Genomic DNA, 14,148 nt, shown 5'->3' with positions numbered 1-14,148 from the left:
AGGTCGAACAAGCACGCGAAGCAGGTTATAGCATAGAAAGAAAAAAAAGCATTTTGTCATCTACGAAATAATAATTCATGATGTTTTGGGTTATCAGTGAGTAATCTATGTAGACTACTTTCAGAACGGCAAAACAGCAAAACAAAAAAAAACAATAACAATTTTATTCATGCTTGTGAGAGAAAATAGAAGGAATGGTTCAGACTGGCTAACTATAAAGTCCTTTTTCACAAATGAGGGTCAATCGATTTGATTGGGGGAGGTCTAACGAGCCGACGCAGCGCTGGCGATAAGGCGCGCCGTAGTGGAGGGCTCCGGATCGATTTTGACCACGTGGATATCTTTAACGTGCGCTGAAATCTCGTACACACGGGCGTTTTTGCTTTTCTCCTCCATCAGAAAAGCTGCCGCCGCGGCCGGAAGTCCAACCCGCGACCTCGTGCTCAGCAGCGCAACGCCTTAGCCCCTGAGCCACCGCGGCTGGTAGAACTTGAAAATCAGACTTTGTGGTACAAATTTTTACATGAATATGCTTTCACATCGTTAAGCTTTTACTGGACAAAGCATATGACAATCACTAGATTGTGGAAGGCGTCGGAAATTTCGAAGCTGTATCAACCTAGAGGAGATCTGTAGTGAATGATATGATATTTTTAAGAAAGGTTGCCTCACCATGCATGATAATTATACTTATTTGAGCAACCTGCCATTTCACAATTTCACTTTATCGAGTGCTACACAAGCAGGATATGCAAAAAACAACAAAACAGCCTTGCGGAACATAGACCCAGAGGAGAACACCTGCTCCGGGGTACTAACGAGTAGGTTGCTTCTGCGACAGTACGGAGAACAAGTAAAATTGGCGACTTCATTGTTTTAAGCCGCATGTTTTTTGATTAATTTAGCATAATATATTGCCCTTCTTTTGGTCTCCCTTCCATTCCTGCCTCGCTTTGTAGCACCGGCACATCGTAGCAACTGACCTGTCTCAACGTTATCGTAGTCCCGACCTTCTCTCAGGCCAGAACAAAGTATTGCTTTTACGCCTCCTGTCAGTTTGCTGGTACTCAGTGCCTTATTACCGCAAATCGTTTTGCCCCACCACCATATGCATCCCGCGAAAGCGTCCCCAGGGAGGGGGGTATTATCGCGGGCGACTCTCGTCCTGTCGGGGATACGTCTTTAGGCAAACGCAATTTTATCTCGAATTGTCTTGTGGAAGCGACTATAACTTTTGTTTTACGAAACTATCCGCAGGCAATATAAGCCAATTGGCCTCTGAAAGAACGCTATCATTAGGTCGAGTTTCATTTATATTCATAATTGGGTAGTTCACAAAGAAGAAGTAAAAGTGGAATTCTAGTATGCTGTAAATATAGGCTTCAACCAGAGGTGAACTGACAGCTCCGTGTTTGTTCGCTAGGACAAACTTCTACTCATGAGAATCTTTATTAGGTTAAATAGCTAAGACGTGTGCTCACTGGCAAATTGCGAACAAACTGTTCTCTTCTACGCGCTCATTGGACTGCGTCAGTCCCGTTTTGTTCAGTGCACTTGAGTGGCAGCCCCGTTCAGTCGTGTTCACATCATAATTTTGGTGCGAATTCTGTATCACAACAATAGCTTTGCTAGGATTGCACCTTCACAAATTGGATTAGCCCCAATTTTTGTGCGCTCATGTTGAGCTGTTGGACAGCACTCACGCAGCTTGTAATGCGTCAGGTTGCGGCGTAAACAAAGCTGACAGCGGATCGTTGCGGGACGCTTGCTGACTACTCGTTTCCCCCTCCCGTCGGTTTCTCGAATTCCTGCAGCGTAAACAAGAAAACAGTCCGCAGCTATCGCCCGTCATAGCACGCCTTTGCTAACGCCCATGCGCACACATCTGGAAAATTCCAATGTCAAGCGCCGCTCGAGCATAGATTGCGCAATATTCTGCCTGGATACAATGTGCGCAGCATTCACAAATGTTACCCTTAGCTTCTCACCATCACACAATTACCTTTAATTTTGGTCTGTCGTTTAAGGCGAAATTCTTGTATGCTCCAACAAACGCGAAAATTGAGGTTGTCGTTCAACTCCGTGTCAAGACAAATGTCACCGCCACAAAAAGAAAATAAAAAGAAACATGCCCAGCTTAACTGCCATAACGTCGCAATCGCTGATGTTAACAACGAAGTTGCCTGACTTTCCCTTATTGTATTGCTATTTCGCCCACCTGCGCTAGGCTCCTGCTCCCCTATAAGCTGAAGCTCTGCTTGGCGCTTGCCCTCCTTGTTGCTTGGGTGTGCCTTATTCAACTTGCTGCGCCCGCGTTCCAACCCCTCGCCACATGAAAGCATGGACCAAGAACGCCTTTACTATTAAAAGTCCGTTTCGTGTGTTTAAGATTTGAACCCGGGTCTTCATAGCTGTAGCCGAGGGCGTTACCTCTCGGCACCCTCTCAGATCGGGAACAATGGTGAACATGGTGAACATGGTGAGTGTGGCGTGCCAGGTGAACGTGACAGTGCCTAAGTAAAACAGCTGCACGGCCACCACACAGAGCTTCCACTGTGGGGACGCTGTCGGGTGAAGTGCGGCCGGCCTGCCCGTAGAAGTCATTCGCGCGCAGAGATGAAGAAACAAAAGCGAAAAAACAGACGCAAACACGATGTCGCAGTAAAACGTTCCTTGATAATAACTAGGCCATCTCCTTCAAAGCACGTAAGCACAATTAGGTGCTGAAAGAACTTTTTGTTCCCAGTGGTCGGTAGTAGTCGGTATGCTGCACAGCTGCCACTATCTGGAACTATTCACTTTCAGATGCTTCACAAAGAGGAGGTTTTATTCACAAAAACCGGAGGACACTGTTCTAACTAACGTGTAAAACTCCAAAGCTGAATGATTTTGACGTGGTTAACTTGGTAATCTTAAGGATTTGAGTTACAACTTCTTTCAGCATCAACTGTTTTCCGGGCGAATTTTTATTAGCTATGAAAGCACAGTTCCGGCTATGCACTCCGGGGCACTGGAGTTAAAGGTTGCGATATCACTGGGTGAAATAATGACTCTATTACCCTGGTACGCGTTTTAATCGGTGACACTAGTACCATGCACGTGAGTTCATGTTGTATTCCCTTCATGTTGTAAGCCCATTTTAAACTACTGTATTATCTTTGAACCAGCTCCTTGTATCAGTTTACCGAGATGCTTAGGGGACCACTGTGTCCGTGCTACTAGATTTGGTCACGTAAATTGCATGGCCTTGTAATTTAAACGCGCTAAGACGGGGACAGCTAAAGCACATAATTATTTCGCCAACGGTCATTGCTGGCTCTGCTTTAGCGTGGTATTTCACGTCACGCTGGCATGGAAGTGGACTGATTGATTGATTGCAGGGTTTAACGTGCCGCCACAACACACGCGATGAGGCGCACCGTGCTGCAGGGCTCAGGAGTAATTTTGACAACCGGGGGATATTTAACGTGCACCGAAATGTCGTACACACGGGTGTTTTTGCTTTTCTTCTCCATCCGAAAAGCGGCCGCCGCGGCCGGAAATCGAAACCGCGACCTCTTGCTCAGGAACACAGCGCCTTAGCCACTGAGCCACCGCGGCGGGTCTTGAAGTGGACTGAGTGCCCGGCCCTTGGCAGGGGTCTCCGCCTTGTGATGCCGGCCCTGTGCAGTCTGTTTATTTTTGCATATGGACAGTTTCTTGCAAACCAAGTCTCAAAAAGTTTCATTTGGGATTTCGCCTAATACAGCCTCATGACTGCCTACTAACCTGGGTTTATAAGCCTATGTCTTGCGTAGGTGCGTCCATCGCGAACATACAGCTGTAGGTGTTTCGTGTGGGGTAGCCTAAAAGGTGGACGCCAAGGAACAATCCAATGTAAAATGCTGCAGAAGATCCCTGTTTCGACGACCCTAAGAATATCAGTGAGTTGAATATTGGAGGTACATATGGCTTGTAATGTTAAATAATGCATTAAAACAGAAATATCCTTCTTTCATTTCAACAGCACCGGCTTGCATGACAGAAATAACGTCCTCGTCCTCATAAGAATGCCACATCAACTTGAACGTTTCAAATTAATTACGAGGCCAATCTAAACTTATCTTCCTAATATTGCTAAATTAACCACATATTTTTTTATTTTTTGTGGCCCTAAACATTCCCTAACTGACATGTAAAACATAGCTTATTATACCTTTTAGTGCGTTGCATTCAGGTCCGGCAACAAACTTTCGCTTTTTTTTAATTCTCTTTGGGTAAATTCGGCTCATTTAGAAAAAGCGCCTCAATTGGCGCAATAATCACGTACACTGCGCACAAGGTAGTCCGCACGGAAGTAAAAAAATGACGCCAATCCACTCTGTGAATGTGGTTGGAAAGCAAAGCTGTAAACGGCACCCACAACGATTACCCATGCGACATCACATAAATTCACTCACGTCGCTCTACAAATCGTGAAACCAGAGAGAAGTGAAATGTACTTAACCACACCCTGTATTGCTTCAAAGTGATATTCTTACTCAGGTTAAATTATTGCATGATGCATGAACGGTGGTTAGTTGAGTTGTATTGGTGTAGCACATGAGTGGAAACTTTTTTTATAAAATTAAAGCTCAAACCAGCTGTCAGGCGATCTCACTTCTCTGTCTAAGCCATCGCGGACGGAGGCAGTGAGATCGATGGTGGAGACGGTAGAGGGGGAGGAGAAGGAGAAGAAAGGAAAAAATTCTAATCAGATTTTTGAACGGCCCAGAGTGCGGTCCTGGGGAGTGGTTCCTTCTTCACTGTAGCCCATATTCAGTACGCGTCGCCTGTGCCCTCTCCACCAGCTGAAGTTGGGTAGGCAGAGAGGGGCTGGACAGCAGCATCTCCCATTGCTTTTGTTCGGTAGTTGACAGAAGGAGAGGGGGGTGCTCAGGGCTAAAGTCGCACACCCCGATTATGTGGCGGAGTGTTCCTACTTATGAGCAAAATTTACATTCAGCGTCGTAGCGATTAGGGTGCATTAACTGAAGACGCGTCCGGTGTGGGAAGGAGCCGGATTGTATGAGCCGTAGGGTAGTTCATTGTTTTATGGAAAGGTCAGGGTAAGGTGAAGGTAGGGTCTGCCTCAAAAGGCGATAATCCTGGGTAATGTACCTGAACGAGACAAGCGGGTGACTGTCCTCGTGCAGCTACATAGCACGGGGGGTGCAAGTGCAGGCTTGGGGAGGGGGCGTATTCTTTGCCCTCCATGGAAGCGTGAGCGGATGTCCAGATGACCTGAATGGAATCATTTGGGGAGTGGTTTTTTAGCACGCGCAGTGAAAATCGCGACACCAAACCCGACAGCTAGTTCCGGTAGGCTTATTGGGAATTGGTGACTACCTTACGAACCCCTGGTTGAGAGCCAAGGCGATGGCTGCCTCTTCTGCTGCCATCATGTCTTCGGTCTTGAGTGAGGCACAAGCAAGGAGGTTGGTTCTGGGGGTAGCCACGATGATGGCGTACTGCTGCCCTAGATGTTGGAATGCGTCTGTTTAGATAACTGCATGATCCCCACAGAGGGTGGTGTTGAGCGCTTGAGCGTGTGCTTGTCGGCGACCCTAGTCGTTTGAGGGGTTCATATTTCTAAGCAAAGGGAGCATATTTATTTCTTGTCGCCAAAAGCCCAGGAGTACATCCAGCGGAGTGACATTCTGTGCTAGCCAGCCAATCTCGGTGAAAGATGCGGCGACCATATTGATGCTGTGTTTCAGGCACTGCAAGGATACGTTACTCATGGTGTTGATCTGAAGATGTAGGCCCAGGATTTTGATGCTGGGGCTTGGAGTGATGGCTATGGCTATCAAGGATTATTTGAATGTGTTCCTTGAGTTATCGTCTGGCGTGAGGGCGGACTACAAGAAACTGAGATTTTTTACGCGAACACTGGAACCCACAGGCCCATTGGCGTACTATAAGTGAGATACCATGGGTTGGTGTGAGCTTCGTTTAATCGCTATCGCGTAGCATTTAGCGAGAATGTAGTGGTTGAACCCGTAGATGAGCTTGGTCAGTGCACCACTTGTCTTGCCTGTCTCCGCGTGGGCTCGTAGCTAAATCGGTAAGACTATGGGCTCTTGCTTTGTTACTCTGTTAGTTCCAGGTTCGATTCCTGGCGGTGAAAAAAATTCTTTTATTTGTTTGCGGGAGTTTCCTGATGACACCAACGGTCGCGAAAGAACCCGTTGGGGGTAGAGGTAAAAAGCTTTGCTTTAAAAAGCGCAAAGGCGCCAGTACACATGCGAACATGTACTAGTACGCAGTTTTGTGATAAATAATGCCGGTACATTTGGTTGCAGAATAATGCGAGGTGAGTGATTGAAAAGAAATGTGCTGAGAAGATCTTTTCATATTGTTACCGCTGTAGGCAGTGCCGTTAAGTTAAAGGCTTGGGTGTGGCTGTAATTGCGTTTGATACAGCACAGATTGTATCCATGGTACATGCGCGCGAGAGCTTCAAGGTGAACTCGTAAAAGATAAGAGCACTTTACATACTTCTGAAGTAAAGAAACGATAACCATAGAACGACGTATTTTTTTATTCGAGAGTGTCATCAGTCTTTGTTTGGCATACGCCAGGATGATTGCTGCATATTTGAGAAATGAAACTTGCAGCATAGGTTTTAGATGCGACTGCATCTCATTCACTCGCCTTGTCCCTCCATACGGCGTTGTTGTCCGTCCACACCCCTCCCCCTACACTATAAAAAAATAATAGTTAGCGGCGCCCGGTTTCGATCCACGAACCTGTGGGTGGAACGCGAGGTACATGGTGCTCTTCCCACTGCGCTACAAAACCGAGACAGAATCAAATGCTACGAACGCGCCTTATATCCTTGACTCATTCAAACTACGTCAAGAAGCTACTGATACAACGCATGATGGGGCAATGATTAACACTTGCAATGAAAGAAAAGAAGCTCCCACTTACAGCAACAATGATGGAGTAAAGGTCGTTGCGACAGCGAAGCCCCAAGCATACCACTTAGAGAGATTGACCAAGATTGGCCAATAAAACATAATAATCATCATAAAACATAATATTCCTACGTGTTCCCGACACGTTTCACGCGATTTAAGAATCAATCTAACGGAAACACCAAGTGAACCCCACGATGCGTTGCATCTACACAGGGTTCTCCTCGCGGGGAGGTGGGCGCAATTTTGTACTGCTTCAATCAATTAAGTGTTTTTGATAAGCAACCAAGACAGATGAAGCAAACTCAAGTTGAGGGCCGACGTAGTTTAGGTAGGCAAGCTTAGAAACTTTTGTTGGGCAGTGTTATAAATTACGACGCAAGTATCCTAAGGTTCTCGAGGCTTCGGCGCAAATAGTGGTGATGTCCAAGGACGAGGAAAGACTGCGTGTGAGCTGCACGCCCAAACACTTATATGATGGTGCTTGGGAGATAGGTGGGTTGTTAAGGACACATTTAAAGCTAGAACTGTTACGCATGTGCCTGAAAGATACAACCTTGCATTGGGTAGGTTGAGGGATGTATGCCGGATTTCACACCATGGGTAAATAATGTTATGTCATTTGCGAGAGCTATGTGGACATCAGCGTCAGGGATGGTGCGGTATACGATACAACTATCTCTAAATAAGCGAATTCTGGATGATATATGATGTCGTAAGTCATAATGTAAATAACAAATAGAAAGGGTCCGAGAACACTGCCCTGCCGAGGCAGAGGCAACGTATCCTTCAACAACTGCGTTAAATTTCTCCGGCTGGCAAAATTAAGAGGCATACGCCAGAGAGACAGATAGAGAGTCGATGTCTCCTTGTACAAGTAGCCCAAGAAAGACTACCGTCTTTACAAATCACCTGCAGCTGTACAAAGAGTCAGTAAAACGTTGTTTTGATGACATTGTGAAGGTAGTGCAACGCCACTGATGTTTACAAGTTTTCTTCCAGGTGTACTTTCTCAAGCACTGCTATGCTGGTTTCCCCCGTGGCCACTGATGATGACAGCCAGCTTGTTACAATTGGCTGGATTGGTTGGGACGTACTTTGCACCAGGGCTCATAACACTCTCAGTGGCCTTTGGGCTAATACATGGTACGTAAAGAGGTTGAAAGCACAGCCGCAGTCGGCATTTGTTAGGCCTAGAATAAAAATGGCGCGTTGCAAAATACCTGCCACTAACTCTTTATCGTAGTATTGTCATGTCTTCTGTAGGACAACAGCCTTTTTATACACGTCTGGCTGCCGTATCCAGTATCTCCCACTACCTAACTTTCCCTACATATAGAGAAGATTTGGTAGAGTTTGCAGTAAATAACTTGAAACATTTTTTAATACAAATACTTCGCATACTCCCTGCAGTAATCTTGTAGAGCGATGGAAATTGTAGGGAAGTGGATACGTCTGAGAGTGTGAGACTGCTACGTAGCTTAAAGTGCAATATTAGGTGAGCCTATTGAATAACAATTTCAAACTTCTTTGCCTTACTATATTTGTTGCATAAGTATGATAATCGTGTTTGAATAGCAACAACATTAGAACAAAGCTTCGATAGAGGTTCTTATTTCTAAGTACATATAAAGGAGTGCCAATTTTTAAGCGGGATTTTAAAAAGATACAATTATAATAAAAGACGGTTTCACTGAATTAACCGGTATTTAACCACAAAGCCAACCTCAAGAACACGCTTCTCCTTTTTTTTCCTCTAATTTTTTACCATTTATAATGTTGTCTAGCAAATTCAAATTAATTGATTCTGCAATCAGCTGTTGTAGTTCCTTTAAAGACAAAACAATTGCGCTTAACATTAGACAACATTGGTCCACCACCTATTCACTCGGATCTACCACTGTTGCTATGTGTCGCCGAGAATGTTTGACCCGGGCTTAACCTTTAGCAATGCCTCCTTTATCGGTGCACTCAAACGGGTCTCAACGGTGCTTTTGTTGCATCTGCACACTTCAAGTCAGAGATTTAGCTGCAACACCACGAAAAGCACCAGTTCCTTTTTTTCAAAACGGCCATGCCGCGACTATCGCATTGCCCGATACTCACAGCCGTCTAACTTTAGGCCGCCTAGCCTAGAAGCACTGATCTCGTTGCTCCGCCGACTTTGTTTTGACTGGTCATGGTATTACCTGCTCAGGAGGATCGCCACATCCCTTTTAACAGCGCAGCTGTTCAGGTATTCGTAGATTCCGGTGTTTCACAAGACTCAGCATAACAGTATAAGAGAAGAAATCAGCGGCACCGGCAGGATTCGAGCGTATGTCTGGAATTCCAATGGAGTTGGAGTCAGTCGTCTTACCTACTCGTCTATGAACGTGAGTTAGCACCCGAGAGTCAAACCTCTTACTCACTCGGCTGTGACTGTGGGGACAGGAATCACGCCACTTGCTCGACGCATAACACGTGATATGGTACAGGATGCACCTGCGGACACCCAGTTTAATTGTACGCATTTTGTTCACTCGTTCAGATTTTTCGATGTATTCTTTCTTCGCCGGAATATCAACAATATGGAGTAAACGTCGTCACGTCAGCGAAGACAGCAAATCGGCTACAATGGTGATCTTAAACCGTCGTGATGGTCGCGAAGGTTGCGTATAGCTTCGCCACATTCAGGTCTTGCGCTTCGGTGCGAGTTTCTTTCATTTTCAAGCTGTGTTCCACTCGGTGGTACACTGGAGATGTGTAACTCGAGTGTACCTGCAATCACTTGGAATCCAGCTTAAGTAAAGTGATGAACTGCAAATGGGGCGACTCATTTTTTTACACCTGTCCTCCAGCATAGCGATTCATCTGTCTAGTGCTCAGTTGTAAAAATACCTAAAAACATTTCACCATCTTCCAGTAAAGGAACGCTAAGTAGTATGCGAAGCAGCCATGGGGTCGACTCAAGTTCCGATTAGTTTTCAGTTCCATCGCGGCGTTACGGGAGGAGAATGAGGGGAGCGCACCGCGCGCGCGTGTCATTTATACCGCAGAGCTACAGTGGCGCCCCCGGCGAAGTATGCAGCGGCTACCGTCGCGTCTCTAACCCTAAGCTGTTTCGCATTATCACGCGTGGTGCCGCAGGTGTTGCCATTCGTTGCGCAATCCCAGAGAGGAGAGGAGCTTCGGAGAGGAGAGGAGGAATGCCGGAGAGAAGAGGAGTGTCGGGGAGGAGAGAAGGAATGCCTCGCATACTACTTAGGGTTCCTATACGGGAAGGTGACGATGGTGGTTGAACGCGAAGCTATCTTGTGATGGATTCTTTGGTTGGCCAATCCCTAGGGGCATCCTGCCACAATCATCATCAGCGGTGTCTGGCGAAGCATGGGCAGGGGGGGTGTGGACGCCGCACAACGGCGGAGGGAACAGGCTCGACCATAAGCTGCTTCGCATCTAATATTTCACTGTCTTCTCATTCGCCTTCTCTAAAGACAACACGGCAAACATTGGCGTTAGCCTTCGCGCTCTCCCATCCACGGCAGTAATATCTTAACGCTAACGCCTAATATAAAATGGAGCTGCGCAACCACCTCGGAAACAATGACTCTCACTTCTCCTAAGTTGTCGCCGATGCCAAGTTCTCTGTTCCACAGCACGTTGTCACTACCGCTGTCCACTTATGATGATAAGAGAAAATAAAATCAAGAGAGAGCAACTACACAAAAAGTGCTGGAAATCAAATTTGCCAAACTCGCGTAAGACATTTCCTGCATAAGAAGGAGAAAGCATAACTGCGTCTCCGGTGACATTATTCGGAGCGTAGTGCCGACGTGTACTAATGTTGTTTCTGAAGGTATTCAGGCGGGCCATCAAGTGAGATATCGGGCTCGCTTTTTCGCCGGCGTCTTTTGCATCAAAGCAAGCTCATATCACCTGTTGCTGGTTCATTTGTGCACAGATAAGTGTAAAAGGATGCGTACACGCGCACCTAGTATTTACGGCCTCACCGATGACGTGTCCGCTGGCCTTCGTTGGAAATTTAAATCTGGTCATTTCGCGGCTCGTGGTTGAGCAGTTTGGTTCGAAGGTTTCCAAAGACAATAAGCTGTCCAATACGTGAAAGGAAATCGGAGACCATCATGTTTGCCCGGTACAATAGAGCTCGATTCTTCCCACTCTCATTCCGCTATTCGGCAAAGAAGAATGTTCGCTCACAAATTGCAGATGTGTTTTGTATTGCGTGTTCCTTGTACTGCGCCCAAATTCATAGTCATCCTTCTTCACAAAGTGAAAAAAGGCACTGGATTTTTGTTTGATACAATTCTCAATACTCTTTCTTCCACTGCTACATGCCCAGGTATTAGCACATAACCACCGACTTGTAGTTAAAAGGTTTTTCTCGGGATTAGTTGTCTTTACGCCTTGCGATTTAGCGTGGTTAATAAGTTCATGCAGATGGACGTGCAAAAAAATTCATATTGCTAAGTACGCCGCCAGATCTGACCGTTGGGCCCCATACTATTACGCCCAGCATGATCGTAGTCCTTCAACGCAGCAGGTAATTGATGAATACTTACCCCAGAACTTTTGTGCTTTGTGTAAGCCCGAATATTCTCGCAGTGAGGCCAATAAACTCTGAGGTGCTTTGGGAAACCCTCCCTCACAACTATTACGTACCGTGCGAGTCGCAAAAACTCAGACAGCTGTACATTCCCCAAGATAGATACCATACAAATCCATCTTAATCCATCTCATTTCACTTACATCTCACCTGACCAATCATTACTATCAATCGCTTAAAAATCATTACTCAATCCTAATTTATCTTAATCTACCTTAAATTCTCTTTATTTCTTCGCCCACTTCAATCTGTTCTGACCCGCTAATCACACCTAATCACCATTGTTTTTTAAGATTACAATCAATCAATAATCAATCAATATTTGGCCTACGTGATTGTCCTTTATTGCCATAATTGTCATTGATTGCTTTTCACTTGCCAATAATTGTGATTACTCGTCGCTGCGTCGCCGCGAAACATAAGTGACCACGTGGGCCATGTGACTTCGGAACCATTCGAGTGGACGCCTGAATGACGGTCCCTGTTTTCGTTTTATGACGCATACAACGCTTTTTAGCTTCGTTTAAAATACGGGATAGGATGGGCGCGCACGTCCCGCTGCTAGTAAAAACACATAAATAAGCAAAGCTTCAGGCATGGTTTACGGCAATATCCAAGTGCTACTAAGGCAACTAGAACACCATTTTTCTCATGAGACCACAAAGCCAATAATTATACTACCCAAAATTCTTTTTTTATTGAATTTGATTTTGTTAAAAAACCTGGAAAGAAAAAACGGGCGAAGGACTAACTGCTTCTTTACCTTTCAGGCACCGGCTCCGGAATGGTGTTTGTACTGACAGGCTCGTTACTAGATAGAACATTCGTCACAAAACGCCGTCACGCGATGAACGTCAACATTGCTGCGTTCTGCGGAGCTGGCGTGGTATTTCCGGGAATCATCGCCTACGTGGAGGCTAAATTTGGTGCCGCCATGGTTCTTCTGTTCTGCGTGGGGCTTCTTCTTCCTGTGCCATTTCTATGCGCATTTATCGGGTAAGAAATGCAGAACTAGCATAATGAATACAATGTACGTTTCTAGTTGTGTATTTTATTCTTGCGTGTCTTAAGATGAATAACAGAACCGAGGACTGCCATACGTACAGTTTGATCGAACGTGCGACTTTGTATCAGGTTAATGAAGATCTAATAAAAATGAGAAGGAGAACAGCAAACAAAAAGGCCGAGACGTTATCCAGGCGTGGAGCCTGGTTTACTGCTCTGCACCGGGGGAGGGGAGTTCAGGGGATGAAAGAGAATGCAGTCGAAATAGAGGAGATAGGAGCGGACACGCACAAGCACTTTAGCCTTTTTTGGTCATCATAGTCATTCAACTAAGCTAGTGTCGTTCAGAAATCGTAAACGGGTGCATTTCGCTTTGTGGGAAATAGAACGCAGGCGTCAATGTCCTAAGAGAATCTCTACTTTGAACGGTTGATTTTCCAATCAGCTGAGTTCGTTGGCGAGCACGCGTCTTTCCAATGAATATTAAAAAATTCTGTATTTATTAAACGAGGGCAATTTATTACTTGAAAGAATGGTCATTCCACAAAAAAATTCATGTTTGAAGATGATACAATATAAACGCCAGTTGGGCACACCTGCCGAAACAGGTTTCGTCTCATAGGCGTTCAACTAGGGCACATTGTAATTATATGCGACTGAATATATCAGCATGGAGAGCAACTGGAATCAAGTAAGAAGAGGTTTTCTATGAGCCATAGGAGGGGTAATAGTTTTTTTTGCCTGAAATTTATACTCACATTACCCGTTGTAAATTGTGATGCAAATTATCACTTGGTATTAGTAAACAATCATTCACCGTCGTGACTGTTTAGTTCAGTCTAAACGTCTACGCTGTGCCCGCACTGAGCTCATTTTTTCACTATCCCATGAGCGAGAATAGGCGTCGGCAGTGCATGTTCCAAGGCCGCCTGCGGTGCTGACCATGTTAACAAGATAATATCATTGGGGCTGGCTATATTTCTCTGTGCCGATGCACACCTCTACAGTTCTTCGCCCTCTTTCCATACAGCTACAGTACGCGCCTTGTTTTTCAGATTGCGGATATTTTAAGTTTACCTTAAAACGTAACGTACATCCAGCGGCCCTCTGATAGCGTTCCGCTTCGGGAAAATGCACTGTTAAGGTTTATGAATTGCGGATAATCAATTCGCAGTACGAAGCCTTAGACCTCACCAAGAGATGCAGTGCTGTTTAGTGGTTATATATTACATCGTCATCATCATAACCATCATTACCATCATCATCAGCCTACTCAAGTCTACTGCAATATAGATATTGCAAGGCCCTTATACTGCGGGGGAACTATGACTTTATTAGGCGATTTAATCGGTTCCGAACACCAAAATCAGAGCGATGATGATAATGCACGAGTGAAGAGGACGGAGTAATGTAATAAGAATGATCATTTTACGGCTAGGAGGGAATGCGGGAGATTGTCGAGGCTGCATAAACAAGTTCTTGCACCGGTCTTCGATGCCCAGGCCGTGGTGACGTGACATACGCGCTCACAATAGCTTTCCTCTCCGAGCGGAGGCAGGTGCCTGACCAGCAATGTTCATGAACTGCTGCGCAAAA

General features: G+C 45.5%; 1 protein-coding gene across 3 annotated transcripts in view; it reads left to right on the top strand.

Moving 5' to 3' along the window:
- Positions 1–14,148, top strand: part of LOC144146856 (uncharacterized) — an 82,456-nt gene that overhangs the window by 53,650 nt on the left and 14,658 nt on the right. For all 3 annotated transcript variants that reach the window (XM_077678815.1, XM_077678814.1, XM_077678813.1), the window contains exons 3-4: positions 7,944–8,087; positions 12,318–12,543. In XM_077678815.1, the coding sequence (XP_077534941.1) occupies positions 7,944–8,087; positions 12,318–12,543 (370 nt within the window). The remainder of the gene's footprint in view (positions 1–7,943; positions 8,088–12,317; positions 12,544–14,148) is intronic.

Source organism: Haemaphysalis longicornis, unplaced genomic scaffold (assembly GCF_048455015.1).
Source record: "Haemaphysalis longicornis isolate Haplotype H1 unplaced genomic scaffold, Haemaphysalis longicornis Haplotype H1 scaffold_7, whole genome shotgun sequence".
Classification (NCBI taxonomy): Eukaryota; Metazoa; Arthropoda; class Arachnida; order Ixodida; family Ixodidae; genus Haemaphysalis; species Haemaphysalis longicornis.
This window is presented reverse-complemented; position numbering and strand designations above follow the sequence as displayed.